Consider the following 18103-nt stretch of genomic DNA (forward strand, 5'->3'; position numbering starts at 1 on the left):
AGCCTCCAGCCCAGTCCAGGTGGGAAGCAAGGCGGCGTGCGGAAAGACACCAAATAGGTGGAAATAAGGCCAAGTAGTGGGAACGCAACAGGTCCGCGCTCGGCGGCGGGGCGGGCGGCAGCCCCTCGTCCGCTGTCCCTCGGACCCCGCGCGGCCGCTCCCGGGGACCTCGGAGGAGGTGTCCGGTGGACTTCCTTTCGGTTTGGACGCGGTCGCCACCCGGTCCCCCGACGGAGGTGCTCTTCACGCCGTTCTGGGAGGAGGGAGGCCGGCGGAGGATGGTCCTCGCCCGCTGGTCCGCTCGCTGAGCCACGCCGAGGTCCCTCTCCGCGCCCCGCTCCCGCGCCAACTAGTTGTGCAGCCACCGGGACTGAACTTCGGAGGACTCGCCCCGTTTATTTCTTTTTACATTATTGGAGGTGGTCGAGGGTGGAAGGTGAAGCTGAGGCAGCCGACCCCACCACGATGCTGGTGAAGAAGCACACGGGGAAAGGAGGAGGCCGGGAGGCCGGACCGGCGGACGCGAGCCCCGCAGGGCAGCGCTGCGCTGCGGCTGGACCCCAGTGCGCGGCCCTGGCAGCCCTCCTGTCAGTGGTGGCCATCCTGTCTTGTCTGTACCTGGGGGTGAAAACCAACGACCTCCAGGCGCGGATAGCCGCTCTGGAATCGGCGAAAGGGGCCCCTTCCATTCCTCTGCTGTCTGATACCGAGGATCAGCTCAAGGCCATGGTGCAGGAGAAAGTGGAGCGCCTTCTGGCTCAGGTGTGAGAGGCTGGGGTGTTCTGGGCGTGGGTAACATCTTGCAAAGGGGGCATTCTGTGTGCTTGGCTGTGTGTGCGGTGTTAGGCGCCCATCTGCGCTTGTTGTGGCTTGTGTGTGTGTGTGCATGTCCCTGGGTCCCTGGGTAAGGCCGCTCTGTCTCTGTCATCTTCACTCACTCTTCCTCAATGTTGGCTAAACATGCATGGAGATCCAAAAGGGCGAGGTTCTAGTTTTGTAGCCTAATGAGAATCGTTGCTAACTGTATGGAGCCTGTTCCTTGTCTAGATAACATATGTGATAACCTTCATGTGTGGTAAGAAGGTTGGGGTTATAGGTGTTAGTAATACACAAAAAAGGTCATTACTCTTAAAAGTGAGATGAGTCTGATTAAAATAACTATTTTACAATTGAACCTTCTCATATTAAGAGTTTAAACTTTATTTTTAAAAATAGCTTTATTTTTGGTAATGGGTACAGAGCTTGGCGTACTTAGGAATTCACAGTTGTTTCAGTTGGGAGTTGAAAGGAACCTATGTTGTGTTTAATGATGGCTTTAGAGTTTGCAGGTTTTCTAAAACTTTTCCAACAGAGAGGCTGTGTGGCAGTGGTTGCCACACAACACCATAATGCCTTTGACATTCATATATAAAATACTGGCTGTTCCTGATAAGCTACAGCTTACCTGGAACTGCAGCATATGAGTGCTGGGTTTATGCATTGAGTGTGTATGCTTGAGCCAAGGGAGAAGGGTGGTAGCAGTTGAAGAGTGGAGAAAAATGTTGTACAAATCCAGCAATCCTGATACCATGTCAATGACCATTTTCTTTTTTGGGGGCTTGGGTACTATTACCTTTTGACTAAAGTCCAAGTACGTGGTAATGTTATGCAGGCTGTGAAATGCTGATCAATCAGGCATACAGCCAGAGAGTACCTAATTCTCTACAATGCCACTGATGATTGTGAATACTTCTCTTCCTACAGAACTCCTATGAACATATGGCTAAAATAAGAATCGCAAGAGAAGCACCTTCAGAATGCAACTGCCCAGCAGGTAAAATGGAACTTATTTCACAAGGTTGTCTCCAGAGCAAAGCATTTGAAAACAAAGGTCTCGAGTCTGCCAAGTCTACCTGTAATAATAGCAAAGAAAGACTGCAGACCCAACTTGCTTTAATAAAATCAGCATGTCTCAGGCCAAGGATGGCAAAAAGAACCTCAAATGTTATTTTAAGAAGCATGCTGAAGTCTGTTGTGGGATAGCAAAGGACGCAGATAATCACGAAGGAAAAATACAGGCAAAATGATGTATACAGACAAAAGTTCTTAGATTCACAAATTGAAAAATATTCTTTGAGTTGTATGAACTTTTTAAAATGTCTTTGGTAAAGCGGGCTGTGGAACTGTTGGATTTAAATGCTTTGGTGGCTAATGTTGCACTAAATGCAGGTTTCTTTTATGTGCCCAGTGGCATGTGATTGTATTGGGAATCCCCTTCTACTTCTCGTGTCCACATTTTTTTAGTCTACAGAAAAGTTCTCTATCCTATAACTAAAGCTAAGGACTAAAAGCAAATTAATTCTTTATCTGGAGCTTCTCACTACAAACCATTTCATTCACAGTGACTTCTCTGAAAAGATTCTTGTGTGTTTACCATTTTTCTGTGTAGCTTCAGGGAACTGTATTAATGACAGCATGTGAGAAGGACAGAGACCTATCAATCAATAATACCCAAGAAATCTTCCTTCCTAGACCTTTGAAGTTTGGTGGTCATCTGTCAAACTAACATTTAAAAACTCTTGGAATACAGCCATTGGGAAAATCTAGTGGAGTCAACAGAGACAAGGCATTAACTAACACTCCTATGAGATGTCTTGAGATGTTTATTTTAGGTAAATGCTGTTAGTCTATTTATGGACAATTCAGTTTCTTTTATCACACATGTAAAGTGTTCCTTTTAATGTTAGGAACATGATAGACATTTAAAATGCCATGAATTATATAGTGATGTTTCAGTGAATGCTGGACCACATATACCATGGTGGACCCATAAGGGTACATTGCCTAGTGACAACGACCAGTCATCCTAGTTTGTGTAAGTACACTCTGATGTTGGTAGAACAATGCTTAACAGTGTAATTCTCAGAATGTATTCCTGTCTTTCAGCCATGCATGGGTGTGTATGGAAAGGCTAGTTCCTGTAGTTTTTTCATGGTCTGAGATTGTTTTCTTTCTCCTTAATAACTTGTTTTGAATAGCCCAACCAAACACCATGTTAAATTTTAAGTGCCAACTCCAGCTTGTACATCATAAAATTTTTACTGTGTATATTCTACTATGTTGTTAATCATAATGGAGCTGTAATTTTTAAGTAAGACTTTTGATCAGAAGACATGCACCAAGTAACAGGAAAACAAAGAGTTAACACTTGACATTGTAGGATTCATTCTTAGTTGTTTTAAGTTGGAAAAGACCTCAGAAGTCAGATATTCAAGGAAGGCACTTTTCTAGTGCAGGAATTAACTCACAACAGCCTCATCAGCCTGTGGGGATTATTTAAATTCCCAGGACAGTTGGTAGAGGACTTCACTGATCACACCAATTAGAGTCCAGCATTGTGTGTGTGTGTGTGTGTGTGTATGGTAGCTTTACTAGCTGTATGAAAAGTAGCTAGTGTTTATAATTGTTATAATCCTTAGTGAACTTGGTATAAAGTAGAATAGTGAGACCCCTAACACTGACTTCAATTTTCTGAAAAAGATGTAACTGCTGGATAATGTTTAGTTAGGCTAGTTATTGAAGACTAGCTTGTGATCTGGAAGAAAGCTGTTACATTTAGAATTTACTTTATCATGGAAGATTATTTTGAACTAGTTTTCACATCAACAAGTCAACATAATAATGAAGGGTGACTTTCTTGGCTTTTTGTGTTGCTCTCACTAGCAGCTGCTTTACTTTCTTGCTACCACTAGAGCCCCACATTGCATCAGGGTTTACTTGGCAAGTTGTGAGGTAACCTTCGGAAGGTGTGCATTCCGTGACACAGAATCAAACCAATTTGTTGCTGACAAACCTCTATTGCATAAACACTTCCTTTGGCCTGTGGAATAATCTGAATCATGCAAATAAAGGCATTATGGTGAAAATAGTATTCTGGGGGAAACTAGTTATTTTAAGTTATGGTCAGTAAGGTATTGTCTTAGAGAATGAATGGCTGGCCAAGAGGATTAGGAAGGAGATTGGGCACTTCCCCCTAGGTTTACTGTAACCTTGGTTTGCAGCAACTGAGTCGTCGCCCAGACATCTGTTTGTAGGGCAGAGTGAGACAAGTCTGTGACCTCAGCTCAGTTCCTGTGGACAGATGCCCACCCCTTGAAGTTGACACTCTTGTTGACAGTCTGCATCACAAAGCCAGAGACCAATTCTGAAGAAATAGTACTGTGTGTTTATGTTTGTTATAATTGCTTTTGATAGAATTCAACTCCAGTGAGGTTTATGCAGGTAGCCTGTAAGGGAATCATAGATTTTATAAATAATAAAAAAAAAATACACAGGAAGGTAGCTCTGCAGCAGGGGGATGAGAAAGACACCTTACTGGATGTCTTCTGTTTACAGGAAACACTATAATTTTCCCAACTGCTAAGAGAGTAAAGTATTGGTAATGTCATTTCACAAATGAGGAAACTGGTACTTGAAGGAAGTGATTAACTTAACATACTAAAGGCAAGGATTCATGCCCATATCTGACAAACTCAAAAGCCCAAAGTTTAATGAGAATAAGAGTGAAGGGCCAGCGCTGAGGCATAGCAGGTAAAGCATCCACCCATGACGCTGGCATTCCATATGGGCACCAGTTCATGTCCCTGCTGCTCCACTTTTTTTTTTTTTAAAGATTTTTTTATTTGAAAGAGTGAGAGAGAGAGATTGAGAGTGAGAGAGAACGAGAGATACCAAGATCTTCCATCAGCTGGTTCACTCCCCAATTGGTTGCAATGACCAGAGCTGGGTCGATCTGGAGCCAGGAGCTTCTTCCGGGTCTCCTACCTGAGTGCAGGGACCCAAGGACTTGGGCCATCTTCCACTGCTTTCCCAGGCCATAGTAGAGAGCTGGATCAGAAGTGGAGAAGCCGGGACTTGAACTGGTGCCCATATGGGATGCCGGCACTTCAGGTGGTGGCTTTATCCACTATGCCACAGTGCCGGCCCCTGCTGCCCCACTTCTGATCTGGCTCTCTGCTAATGGCCTGGGAAAGCAGCAGAAGATGGCCCAAATGTTGGGTGCCTGCTGTCTACTTAGGAAACCTGGAAGAAGCTCCTGGCTCTTGGCTTTGACCTGGTCAAGCCCTGACCATGTGGCCATCTGGAGAGTGAACCAGCAGATGAAAAAGCTTTCTGTAACTCTGACTTTCAAATAAGCAAATCCTTAAAAAAACAAAGCAATAAAGGTATGTTTGAGAGCTGGTAATCTTGGATTGGAATTCTGATCTGCTACTAAATAACTGATCCTGGCCAAACTAGTGAGATTCTCTATTTTCCAGTTTCTTCATTTGCAAAAAAATGGCCAATAATACTTTGCTTATAAGGTGATAATACTAGGACAATCTAACATATTACTAGCTGTTCATTAGATAACAATTGGTATTCTGGTACTGTGTACCATTTAATTCTAATCTAGTTCACAGAGACACATGATATAAATGGGAACAATGAAACTTGAGATGTTATAAAACTTGTTCAAAACCCAGTGGCTTATTAATGGCAGGTTTTGGACTAAAACACTAATGTTAATTAAACTAGTACATCTGTAGTTCATTTATGCAGATAATCATACATGTCAGTATCTCTCTTACTGCTATCTCAGTGAAATTGGGTTCTTTACAGGTATTTCTGTTAGTTCCTACATTATTTTTTGCCAAAATGACATGGAAGAATTTTGACCTTTTAAATATAGCAACTGAAGTAGCATGGGGATAGTAAAGAATGTCTTTACAGTTTTTCATAGGAGATGTTTACAAGAGATTATGTATCTACCTCATTGTCAGACCTAGGTTTTAACAGCTTTATTGAAGTATAATTTATAATATTTATCCATTTTAAGTAAATTTTTAGTTGGACAACTATCCCCACAACACAGTTGTAGATCTTCTGTGTCACCCCCAAAATATTCCCATTTTCTTCTTTCATGTGCCCAGGAGAAGCTCTATTTTTAAATGTATTTGCTTTTAGGAAACTCCCACATAATTTTTGAAGATGCATACAAATTGAAGCTCTGTTTAGCAGAATATTTGATTTAGCAGTAGCTGAGCCATAGAAATTCCATTGGCATTGGTGGCTTGGCTGATGTAAAATTTGACTCTGATGTGAGAGAACGACTCTTTGCTATGGCTGTAGAATTCTGTTTTGGGTTCTGTTTTTTGAGTCCTGCATAAAGTATGTATAACCCAGGCATATTTCTGGAAGAGTTCACATGTTCCAACTGATAAAGAACAGTGGGAGCCAGGCAGCCTACCAAATGGAGTTTAGACCACAAAGGTCTGTACGGTATTTATCAGTCACGTTGCTGTCCAGGGAATTAGATGTAAGACCCTCTGTTGTGTAATAGAGAATGGGAATGGGGACTAAAGAATCCAAAGTTCTGATCCTGGCTTTGTCATTAATATGCTGTATAATCTTGGGCGGATTATTTCCAAGAACAACTTTTTGAGACTATTTTCATATCTCCAGAATAGGAATGATGTACAGTAATGGTCTGTGAAGCACATCTGTCAGTTCTGTATAGCTGAAGAACCTGCCATAATATACCAAATACTGCACTAGAAAATAAGGAAAGTGCTGATGTTCAAGGTCAACTCAATATATGCCCTCATGGAGTTGCATATCAAAGAGGATTATGGTTATTTTGAAGTGACATGAATTTACAGGTGTGACAAGTACAGCTCAGAAAAAGCATAATATAATTTGAAGCACATGACCAGTTAGCATTTTTATTTTGTAAATACTACAGATTTTTTTTTCCATTGGGAGGAAAAAGAAATGTATACTTCTCTTTTGAAATTCATAGTGGTGGGAAATCTGGCTTCTGATGAGAAATAAAAGCTCTAGTAACTAATAAAATGTTGACTTGCATAGCCTCACTTGGCTTTTGGCTTTCCAAGAATTTATGGGTGGATAAAGGTACAGTGAATCTTGTTCTACTTATAATGATACTGCAACTAAAACAAGCACACACACACACAGAAAAAAAAACTTTTGCTATGGAGAAGATTGTTGAGACAGAAGTGATGAGAAGGATGCATTCTACTTTTCTCCTGAAAATAGATTTGTGTTGAATGTCTGCGGTATGGAACAGAACTGCCAGACCTGCACATTGCATGATAACTGTCAAATTGACATAGCTGTGTCTTCTGGACAGTTTAGTTAGAGACAACAAAAGATACACTAGAGAACTTGGGATATCCTTGTATGCCCTCCAAGTCTATGCAAATGATTGTATGTAAAATACAAGTAAATGTGGGCAAACAAAAGTACCTCCCATTCATAAATGTGAGTGATAGAGCCCCTGAGTACTGACTTTATGGCATCTTCTCGGTTTTTGGAAATCATTGTTAATGATAGCTCTAAGATTGTCCATTATGTCCCATCACTTAAGAAGAACCTTTAAATTATCTCACTGATGTAAATTTATCATAGAATACCTGCATTTCCTAACATGATTTTTATTTACCCTGCATTTTTTCCCCTAACAAATTGCACAATGAATGGAAAAAAGTATATCAAGTAAAAGGATAATAATGTATAGATTTTCACTTATATGAGGTAAAGAATAATCAGTTTGCAGAAATAAGGCAAATTAAATATTGTAAATGTTACTTAAATGAGAATAGCAGGTGTTCTTCTCTTGTAAGCCATATGCTACAGTGTAACATCCCAGTACCTCCAAGCATTCATATTAAATTGTGTAGGTCTCAATGAGTAAAGACATTGGGATGTAACTCTTCGGTGATCCAATAGTGATGGCTGGCAAAATGCCCTGTTCCCTGAAGGACAAATTGCCTCTTGAAACCAGGTACTTATTTCTTAGCTTTTCTTATCTGTAAGTAATTAAGAAACTAATTCTTAAGATACGTTTCTCTCTCTCCGCCTAGTAGTTCTATTCTTCCATGAGCTGGAAATTATTTAAGAGAAGGCTATAAATTCTGCACGGCATTAGATTCCTTCTAGCTCATTTGAAGAATGTGTAGGTACAAGTAGCCTCTGAGAGTCCTAATAAACTACTCTGCTTCCAATTGTTATGTAATTGTGCAAAATCAACTACAAGGCTTTAAAAAGCCAGTGTCTTGGGCAAGCATTTGGTGCAGCATTTAGGGTGGCACTTGAGATACCTACATCTCATATCCCAGTGACCAGGTTTGGGTACTGGCTCCTCTGCTTCCAGTACAACTTCCTGCTACTGTCCATCCTGCAAAGCAACAGATGATGGTTCAACTACTCGGGTCTCTGCCCCTATATAGGAGACCTGGATTGAGTTCCAGGTTCCTTGCTTTGCCTAGACCTAATTCTGGGTATTGCATCTAATTGGAGGATGAACCAGCTGATGCAAGATCTGTTGCAGGCATTTGGGGTTGAACCAGTGGGTGGGAGTTATCTCTTTGACTCTGTATTTCTCTTTTCCTCTGCCTTTCAAATAGATAATTAAAATAAAAAAGAAAGTAATACAGAAGAGTAAAATACTAAAGTGGAAATCACAAATTAAAATTGAGTATTATTTAGCATCATCTCTGTTTTCTTCAGTGACCATTTTGTGAGTCATCTAAATGCTAAGGTTCCCTGAGAAAATACCATGAGATGGCAGGTGCCTCTACTTTGTGCCCACAAAGAGGAAGAACTGAACTGAACGGCAGGACTTCCACTATTCTTCCAGCTCCTTCCCAGCTGAATCCCTAGTTGACTTCTATCTCTTGACCTGTGTTTGCAATTGAAGAGATTAATGGTAGAAGCAAATTTCTTCCACATATTTGAAAACTAGAGTGTCCTATCAGCTTTAAGATATTTAAAAGAATCTAGTAAGTTTTACATTCAAACTACTTGAAGACATTTGTTATTTAGTAGATAAATTTACAGATCTGAATTTTGGATAGAATTCCAAAAGCCAGAATAAATGAACTAAATGTAATTGAATTTACAAGTTTAGGATTGGGTGCTTCCCTTTTATAATTTCTGAGTATATAGAATCACTTCAAATTGCTAACATGCTTTTGATATCATTTCATCTGGAGTCTCCCTTTCACCTTCAGCTGGTACATAATATGATAGTTAAATTGCTTTCTTTGTTTCATCTCTTACTGCTTTTCGTAGTCCTATTGCTAAATTTTTCTTTTTTGCCATAAAGGCATGTTTAGTGGGGGTAGATCTTATTTGCCAAGAAGGCAAAAATGGTGTCTGTTTATTTGCATATTGATTTTAGAAGTATTGGTCTCCTGGATTATGTGTGCAACATTTTCATTTTTGGATTTTAAATGTGGCTGACACATTTTTTAAACACAATTTTCACATTTAGAATAAGTGGCTGAGTCAATTGTGTGAGTTGTAGCCAGCTCTTGTTTGTACATTTAGGTATATCGAAAGTAATGATATAGTTAACTAAAAGCAGTCAGGTAAGGTGGAAGAAGGGCCTATTGTTTCCTCTTTTTATAACCAAAGAGTTCACATATTAGAAGAGTAAAAGAGGGGAGGAAAATGTCACCTGTATTTCTTAGTCTCTCAGAATTATATCTCCTGTACTACCATGCTTAAAAAGTCTGGTATTTTAGAGTTTTTACAATGATGTAATTCTGAACAATAGGGAGCCAGAGAAATTCTCCATTACAACTGTATTGTGGCTCCCTTTCTAGCCTTAATTTGCTATGATTAAACGTGTCATGAAAGTGGACAAGTTCCTTACCTGGCATTCCTGCATCTTAGGTCAGCTCTGGGAGTTGTCAAAGGTGAATTGTTTGTCCTTCCAGTAATTCCAAAACTCTCAATTTGTGGCCTCATGGGCTCTAGAATCTTACTGGAATTTTTTAGATATATAATATGTGACCATAAGATAAAAGTGATTTTTACAAACAATACATAAAAACTAACCTTTAACTTTAGAGTCATGCCAAAAATGCTTGCAAGTTCTGGGACTCCTAAGTGAACTTTCTAAATTATATAGCACAAGATCAGAGAAGGGAAAGTTGGAATGGAAACAAGATTCTTAAATAACTATCTTTCTGAAAATAGTTATCTATGTGATTGGGGGTCAAGTGGGTTAAGAGGGTCAAAGAACGCATGACTTTCATGGGCAGATCCTGATACCTGCTAAGTGGTAAGAAGTCCCAAGATATAATTGTATTCTACTAGCCAAGGGAGTGGGTTGAGTCTACCAGTCACAGTTTGGAGCTCTTTGGCTTGACTCTGGTTTGTATTTGTGTATATTTGGGGCTCATTGTAGACCTCTCTATGGAAGGTTCTCTATAAAAGTTGATGATCAGTGATGATGATGATGATGAAGGTCTGAAGCCTTGGCTTTGTTGAGGACTTTTCCTGTGGTTCCTCTCTTTACATGCACTGCTGCCCTGAGCTGCATGTATTTTAAATATTTCCATTGAGGACCTTGTGAGTCAGCATGCATAGAGAAGCTCAGACACATCCTGTAGATCAAGCAGGTAAGGGGTTTTACATTTTTCTTAGAAGTTGAATCTTTGGACAAGTGAAATCTTATGAGAAACCCCGGTAGATGAAATTGGACACAATGTTAGGTTGCTACACTTGTTGACCTAGGAGGACAGAAGCCAAAATCCTACAGCTCTTACTTTCTGCTGTCCATTCCTTTATGCCATGGTGGCCTGTAAGTCCTCTCCACTGGCCTTAGGATTCTATGGGACACTGTGAGAAAATTCCTATGAGTCCAGTTCCCACTGTCATCCAAGTTGCTATGTCTAGAGGAACCTTCCACTTGTTAACACAGACCTTATCTTCAAACTTCTGCACTAGAAATATTGCTAGAAATCAGTGACAGAGTCCAGAAATGACTATTAGTTTATTATCTCTCTAAAGCAGGGGTGGGGAATTTCTGGCTTGTGGGCAGTATAAGGCCTGCAGAATCATTTATTCTGGCTCTGCCAAGGCAACCACAGGGAGCATTCAAAATTCAATACATCTCTAGCAGGCTGATTTTTAAGTTGACACTTTTGTATGACTTGTGAGTGATGTTATAAATATCCAAATGGCCCTTGCCAGGAGAAAGGATCCCTACTCCTGCACTAAAAGGTTGTAGATTTCGGCAAAAAGGACATGTGGTCACAATGGTAGTGCTGGAAAGCTGGGACTTGCATCATGTAGCTGAGCATGGTAGTGTTCATGAGGAAATTGACACTTCGTTCATCCTTTTTCTTAAAGGCACTTTTTTTTTTTTTGAGATTTTTTTTTCTCTATTTGAAAGGCAGAGTGATGGAGATCTTCCAGTGCTGGCTCACTCCCCAAATGGCTGCAACAGGCATGGCTGGGCTAGACTGAAGACAGGAGCTGCCAGGACTCTTTCCTGGTTTCCCACATCAGTAGCAGGGTCCCAAGTACTTCTGCCAGCTGAAGCCTTCCCAGGCACATTATTGGGGAGTTAGATTGGAAGCAGAGCAACTGGAACTTGAACAGGTACTCCAATATGGGATGCTGGAGTCATAAGTTGCATCTTTATGTGCTGCACCACATTGCTAGCCCCAAACCACTTTTTCTTTTTTTAAGCCTTCTAGTTAAACTATTGTTTTTTGATTCCAGATCTTCATATGAGGCTTTTTTTTTTTTTAAAGAATTACTTATTTGAAAGGCAAAATTAGAGGGAGAAGGAGAAAGAAGAAGAGAGAGATCTTCCATCTGCTGGTTCTTTCCCTAGATGGCTGCAATGGCAAGGGCTGGGACAGGTGGAGGCCAGGAGTTGGGAGCTTCTTCAGGGTTTCCCACATGGGTACAGGGGCCCAAGAACTTAGGGCATCTTCTGCTGCTTTCCCAGGCACTTTACTAGGGAGCTGGAGTGGCTAGGTCTCAAACTAGTGCCCATGTGGGATGCCAGCATCACAGGTGGCAGCTTTTTATCTGCTATGCCACAATGCCAGCTCCCATATGTGGCTTTGTCACCAAATTACAGCAGTCTATTGCCTTTTAAATTTATCCATATTTATTTAAAGCACTTGATTTTTTGACTGATAGCTAATACTTGTTCACAAGGTACTATTTGAAGAACAACTTGCCCCCAAATTAGAGTTGTCTGTCAGTATCCAAAGGGGGAATTGATTCAGGCCAGAACTCCTTGTGGATGCCCCAATCTGCAGATGCTAAAGTACCTTATAGAAAGTGATATATTGGGGCCAGCATGGTGGCGCACTAGATTAATCCTCCACCTGCAGCACTGGCATCCCATATGGGCGCCAGGTTCTAGTACCAGTTGCTCTCTGCCAGTCCAGCTATCTGCTGTGGCCCGGAAGGGCAGTGGAGGATGGCCCAAGTGTTTGGGCTCCTGCACCCGCATGGGAGACCAGGAAGAGGCTCCTGGCTCCTGGCTTCAGATTGGCATAGCTCCAGCCATTGCGGCCATTTGGGGAGTGAACCAATGGAAGGAAGACCTTTCTCTCTGTCTCTCTCTCTCACTGTCTATAACTCTACCTGTCAAATAAAAAAAAAAAAAAGAAAGGATATATTTTTATATAACCTGTGCATATTCGTTTATATACTTTAAGTCATCTCTAGATTATGGTAATGCCTTCCAATAAACTCTCTGTAAATAGTATTTTTTAAAAATTTCTTTGATTGATATAGGTTCCCATCTGCCAGACATTCCCCAAATATCTGCAAAGCCCAAAATAGGGGAGCTGGGAACTCAATCCTGGGAGGCAGTAACCCAATAACGATCCATCACCTGCAATTTCTCAGGAACTGCATTAGCAAGAAGCTGAAATTGGGAGCTGGAGGCCAGTATTAAACTAAGGTACTCCAATATGCAATACAGGCATCTTTTTAAAAAAAATATTATTTAACTAATGCAGTTTTCATGTATTTCATATATACAGGTTTAGGAACATAGCCATACTTCCTTGCTCACCCTCCCTCCTACCCACTCTCCAACCCTTCCTCCTCCTCTTTCTCACATTCTCACTCTTAAGTTTTACAGATTTATTTGTAGTTAACTTAATAATAATATAGTTAACCCTACACTAAGCAAAAGAGTTCAACAAATAGTACAAACAGAAAAAGAACTGTTCATCAACAGAAAAGGCAAGGGCTATAAATAATCATTGAATCTTAAAATGCCTATTTTACTCCAATACCTTACATTTGAGATACTCTATTAGTTACCTGGAATGAGGGAAAACATGATTTCTGTCTTTGTGGGACTGGCTTACACTACATATAATGGTTTCCAGTTGCATCAATCTTGTTGTAAAATACAATATTTCTTTTTTTTCTTAAACAGTTAAGTAGTACTCTGTAGTATATATACACCATAATTTCTTTTTCCAGTCAACAGTTGATAGACATCTGGGTTGATCCCATATCTTAGCTATTGTGAACTTTGCTGCTATGAAAATGGGGGTACAGATAATTCTTTAAGATGCTGATTTCTTTTGGTTTGGGTAAATTCCCAGGAGTAGAATGGCTGGGTCGTATGATAGGTCTATATTTAGATTTCTGAGGTACCTCCATAGTGTCTTCCACAGTGGCTGTACCAGTTTACATTCCCACCAACAGTGGACCAGGTACCTTTTTCCATCACATCCTCACCAGTACTACTATGAGAGCCATTCTAACTGGAGTGAGGTGAAACCTCATTGTGGTTTTGCTTTTCATTTCCCTGATGACTAGTGCTCCTGAGCATTTTCTCAAGTGTCTGTTGGCCATTTGAATTTCCTTTCTTGCCTGTTCATGTCCTTTGCCCATTTCTTAACTGGATTATTTGTTTTGTTGTTGAATTTCTTGAGCTCTTATATTCTGGATGTTAACCCTTTATCAGTTGTGTAGCTTGCAAATATTTTCTCCCATTCCATCAGTTGCATCTTCACTTTGCTGAATATTTCTTTTGCAGAGCAGAAGCTTATCAGCTTGATATAATCCCATTTGTCAACTTTGGCTTTGATTCCATGTGATTCTGGGGTCTTTTCCAATAAGTCTTTGCCTATGCCAATGTCTTGCAGAGTTTTTCCATAGTAATTTGATGGTATCAGGTCATAGATTTAGGTCTTTGATTCATTTTGAGTGAATTTTTGTGTAAGATGTAATGGGTCAGTCTGGTTTCATACTTATGCATGTGGAGATTCAGTTTCTGCAGTACCATTTGTTAAAGAGACTGTTCTTGCTCCAGGGATTGATATTAGCTCCTTTTTCAAAGATAAATTGGTTATAGATGCTTGTATTGATTTCTGGAGTTTCTATTCTGTTCCATTGGTCTATAATTCTGTTTTTGTGCTGATACCAGGATGTTTTGATTATAATTGCCCTGTAGTATGTCTTGAAATCAGATATTGTAATGCCTCCAGCTTTTTGTTGTATAAGATAGCTTTAGCTACTCAGGGTCTCTTGTTTTTCCATATGAATTTTAGCATCATTTTTTTCTAGATATGTGATGAATGTTATTGGTATTTTGAATGGGATCATATTAATCTGTAAATTGCTTTTGGCTGTATGGACATTTTGATGATGTTGATTATTCCAATCTGTGAACATGGAAGATTTTCCATTTTTTAGTGTCTTCTATCTATTTCTTTCTTTAGTGTTTTGTAATTTTCATCATAGATATCTTTGATATCCTTGGTTACATTTATTCCAAGGTATTTAATTCTTTTTTGGAGCTATTGTGGAAGGGACTGATCTTAAAATTTGTTTCTCAGCCATGACATTGTTTGTATATACAAAGGCTATTGATTTTTCTGTGTTTATTTTAAATCCTGCCACTTTACCAAACTTTTTTATGAGAGCCAATAGTCTCTCGTTGAGTCTTTTAGATTCCCTATATAGAATCCTGTCATCTGCAAATAGGGATAGTTTGATTTCCTCCTTTCCAATTTGTATACCATTGATTTCTTTTTATTGCCCGATGGCTCTGGCTAAAACTTCCAGGACTAGATTAACTAGCGATGAGAGAATGGGCATCGTTGTCTGGTTCCAGATCTCAGGGGGAATGCATCCAGTTTTTTCCTATTCAATAGGGTGCTGGCCATGGGTTTGTCATAGATTGCTTTGATTATGGTCAGAAATATTCCTGTACTCAATTTGCTTATGATTTTCATCATGAAAGGATGTTATATTTTATTGAATGGTTTCTGTGCATCTATTGAGATAATCGTTTGGTTTTTGTTCTTCAATTTGTTAATGTGATGTATCTCATTCTCATTGATTTGCAAATGTTGAACTACTCCTGGGATAAATCCTACTTGGTCTGGGTGAATGATCTTTCTGATGTATTATTGGATTCTATTAGCTAATATTTTATTGAGGATTTTTGCATCTATGTTCATCAGAGACATTGGTCTGTAGTTCTCTCTCATACCTTTTTCTGTCTTAGGAATTAAGGTAATACAGACTTCATAGAAGGAGTTTGTGAGGATTCCATCCCTTTCAGTTGTTTTGAATAGCTTGAGAAGAATTTGAATTAGTTCTTTTTAAAATGTCTGCTAGAATTCAGAAGTGAAGCCATCCTGTTCTGGGTTTCTCTTTAATGAGAGTGTCTTTATTACTGACTCAATGTCTGTCTTTGGTATTGGTCTGTTTAGGTTTTCTATGTCTTCATGACTCAATTTTAGTAGATTGTATATATCTAGGAATATATCCATTTCTTCTAGGTTTCCCAATTTGTTGGCATACAACTCTTGGTAGTAATTACTGATGATGATTCTTATTTCTGGAGTATCTGTTCTTACATTTCCTTTTTCATTTCTGATTTTATTATTTTGGGTCTTCTCCCTCTTTTTCTTTTTTCTTTCTTTCTTTTCTTTTTTTTTTTTTTTTTTTGGGTTGGGCCCATGGTGTACCAATTTTGTTTATTTTTTCAAAAAACTCTTCATTTTGCTTATCTTTTTATTTATTTCAATTTTGTTATCTATCTTTCCTCCTAATTTTGTGTTTGGTTTGTTGCTGTTTCTACAGGTCCTTGAGGTGCATTGATAGCTCATTTTTTTTGGTACTTTTCCAATTTCTTCACGTAGGCAGCATTAAACTTCCCTCTTAACACCGTTTTGCTGTATCCCATAATATATGACCTATTGTCATCTTCATTTGTTTCCAGAAATTTTTTGATTTCTTTTATAATTTCTTCTGTGACCCACTGTTCATTCAAGAGTCTCCATGTGTTTGCATATGTTCTAGAGATTCCTGAGTTGTTGATTTCCAACATCACTCCAATGGGGTTAGAGAAGATGCATTGTATGATTTTGATTTTTTTTGAATTTGCTGACACTTGCTTTACGGCCTAACATATGGTCTATTCTAGAGAAAGTTCGATGCACTGATGAGAAGAATGTGTATCCTGCAACTGTGGGGTGAAAAGTTCTATAGATATCAGTTCTCTTTCTGTGTTTCTGTTTGTAGCACATCCTTCAGCACCTTTTGTAAGGCCAGACAAATGGGGACAAATTGTTTCAATTTCTGTTATGGAAGGTCTTTATTTCCCCTTCATTCATAAATGAGAGCTTTACAGGGTATAGTATTCTGGGTTGACAGTTTTTTCTTTTAAGGCTTGGACTATATCTAGCCATTCTCTTTTAGCTGGTAGGGTTTCTGATGAGAAGTCGAATCTGAGTCCGACTGGAAATCCTCTCAAAGTAATCTGGTGTTTCTCTAGTGTACATTTTAGAATCTTTATGTTTTACTGTGCAAAGTTTTACTACAATATGCCATGGTAATGATCTTTTCTGGTCATGTCTGTTAGGACTTCTATGTGCTTCCTCTACTTGGACGTCCCCTCTTTCTCCAAATTGAGAAAGTTTTCTGTAATTATTTCCCTAAGTAGGCTTTCTAGTCCATTCTCTATTTCAACACTTTTAGGAACTCCTATGACCAGCACGTTGGGTCATTTGATAATGTCCCATAATTCTCCAACACTGATTTTAAGTTTTATATTTTCTTTGGTCTGACTGTAAGATTTCCACAGATTTGTCTTCTTGCTTGGATGTTCTTTCTTCTGCCTTGTCATGTCTGCTCTTAAGGCTGTCCACCACAATTTTTATTTGCTCTATTGAATTGTTCATTTCTAATATTTCATTTTAATCTCTCTTTTAAAATCTGAATTGCATGGAAAAATTTTTGATTCATGTCACATAGTGTTTTCTTTAGCTTGTGGATTTGTTTCTGATTGCTTTTGAGTAATCCTGAGATTAATTTTTTGATTTCCATTTCTAGCATTTCATCAATCTCTTCATCTTCACATTCTAATATTGAAATGTTGTGTTCCTTTGGTGGAAGGGGGTTCATGGTGTTTTCCTTATTCTTGTTTCTTGAATTTCTGCATTTGTTTTTAGGCACTTGATTGTTGATTTTTGTTTTTGTTTTTCCTCTGATGGGTTTTTATCTTTGAACTATGCCTCTGTGGCTTAGTGGAATGTCTGCACTTTCAGTGAATACCAAGAGTTATATGGTGAGTGTGGCCAGGGAGCCCTGGTCAGTGCTCCAGGATGGGGAGAATATCTAGGGTGACACCCAAGTTGGGCATGGTAGATTTCAATGCCTGGGTGTTAGCCTCCAGTGTGTTCAGTGCCACTGTATGAACTGCACAAATGATTTGTGCAGTCCTAACTATGAACATAGTTCCTGCTGCAGTGACCTCCTTTGGACAACCATGGAGCTCTGAGCATGTGGAGCCACATCCAGTTATTGTCCAGAGACACAGCTATACCCTGTACCTTCTCATAACCACCGAGTTCCCATGGTCTTAGCACAAAAGGCTCTCATGGTCGCTGGGTGCAGAGGTTTAGCTCTACCCTGTCAGCCTGTCCAGTCAACAGAGCGGCAAATGTTCCCTGGGACAGCTCTGCTTAGGTGTCTTGATCTTGGGAGGCTACCGGTGCCTCACCATCCTAAATGGTTGCCCAACCACCTACCAGCCAGGCTTAAAGTCAGTGAGGGGACTGTGGACTATTCCTTGTGCTGGAATCTCTGAATCACATATGTACACAAGAGCCACTGGCTGAATGTTGCTCTTTCCCCACCACTGCCGCCAGTACTGCTGAGAAGATGGCATCCTGTCTCAGCCAGTTGTGCATGCATACAAAGTCTTCTGTAGCTATAGCCCAGACCCAAAATGGTGCTTACCCTTTCTCAGCCAGGCAGCAGGCACTGT

At 39.8% G+C, this 18103-nt stretch overlaps 1 protein-coding gene across 1 annotated transcript in view; it reads left to right on the forward strand.

The window, feature by feature from the left end:
* Positions 1-213: 213 nt before the first annotated feature.
* COL25A1 (collagen type XXV alpha 1 chain) overlaps positions 214-18103 on the forward strand; it is a 517707-nt gene continuing 499817 nt past the window's right edge. The window contains exons 1-2 of the mRNA XM_062199755.1: positions 214-762; positions 1744-1813. Coding sequence (XP_062055739.1) covers positions 466-762; positions 1744-1813 — 367 coding nt within the window. The 5' untranslated portion in view covers positions 214-465. The remainder of the gene's footprint in view (positions 763-1743; positions 1814-18103) is intronic.

This window comes from Lepus europaeus, chromosome 8 (assembly GCF_033115175.1).
Source record: "Lepus europaeus isolate LE1 chromosome 8, mLepTim1.pri, whole genome shotgun sequence".
NCBI lineage: Eukaryota > Metazoa > Chordata > Mammalia > Lagomorpha > Leporidae > Lepus > Lepus europaeus.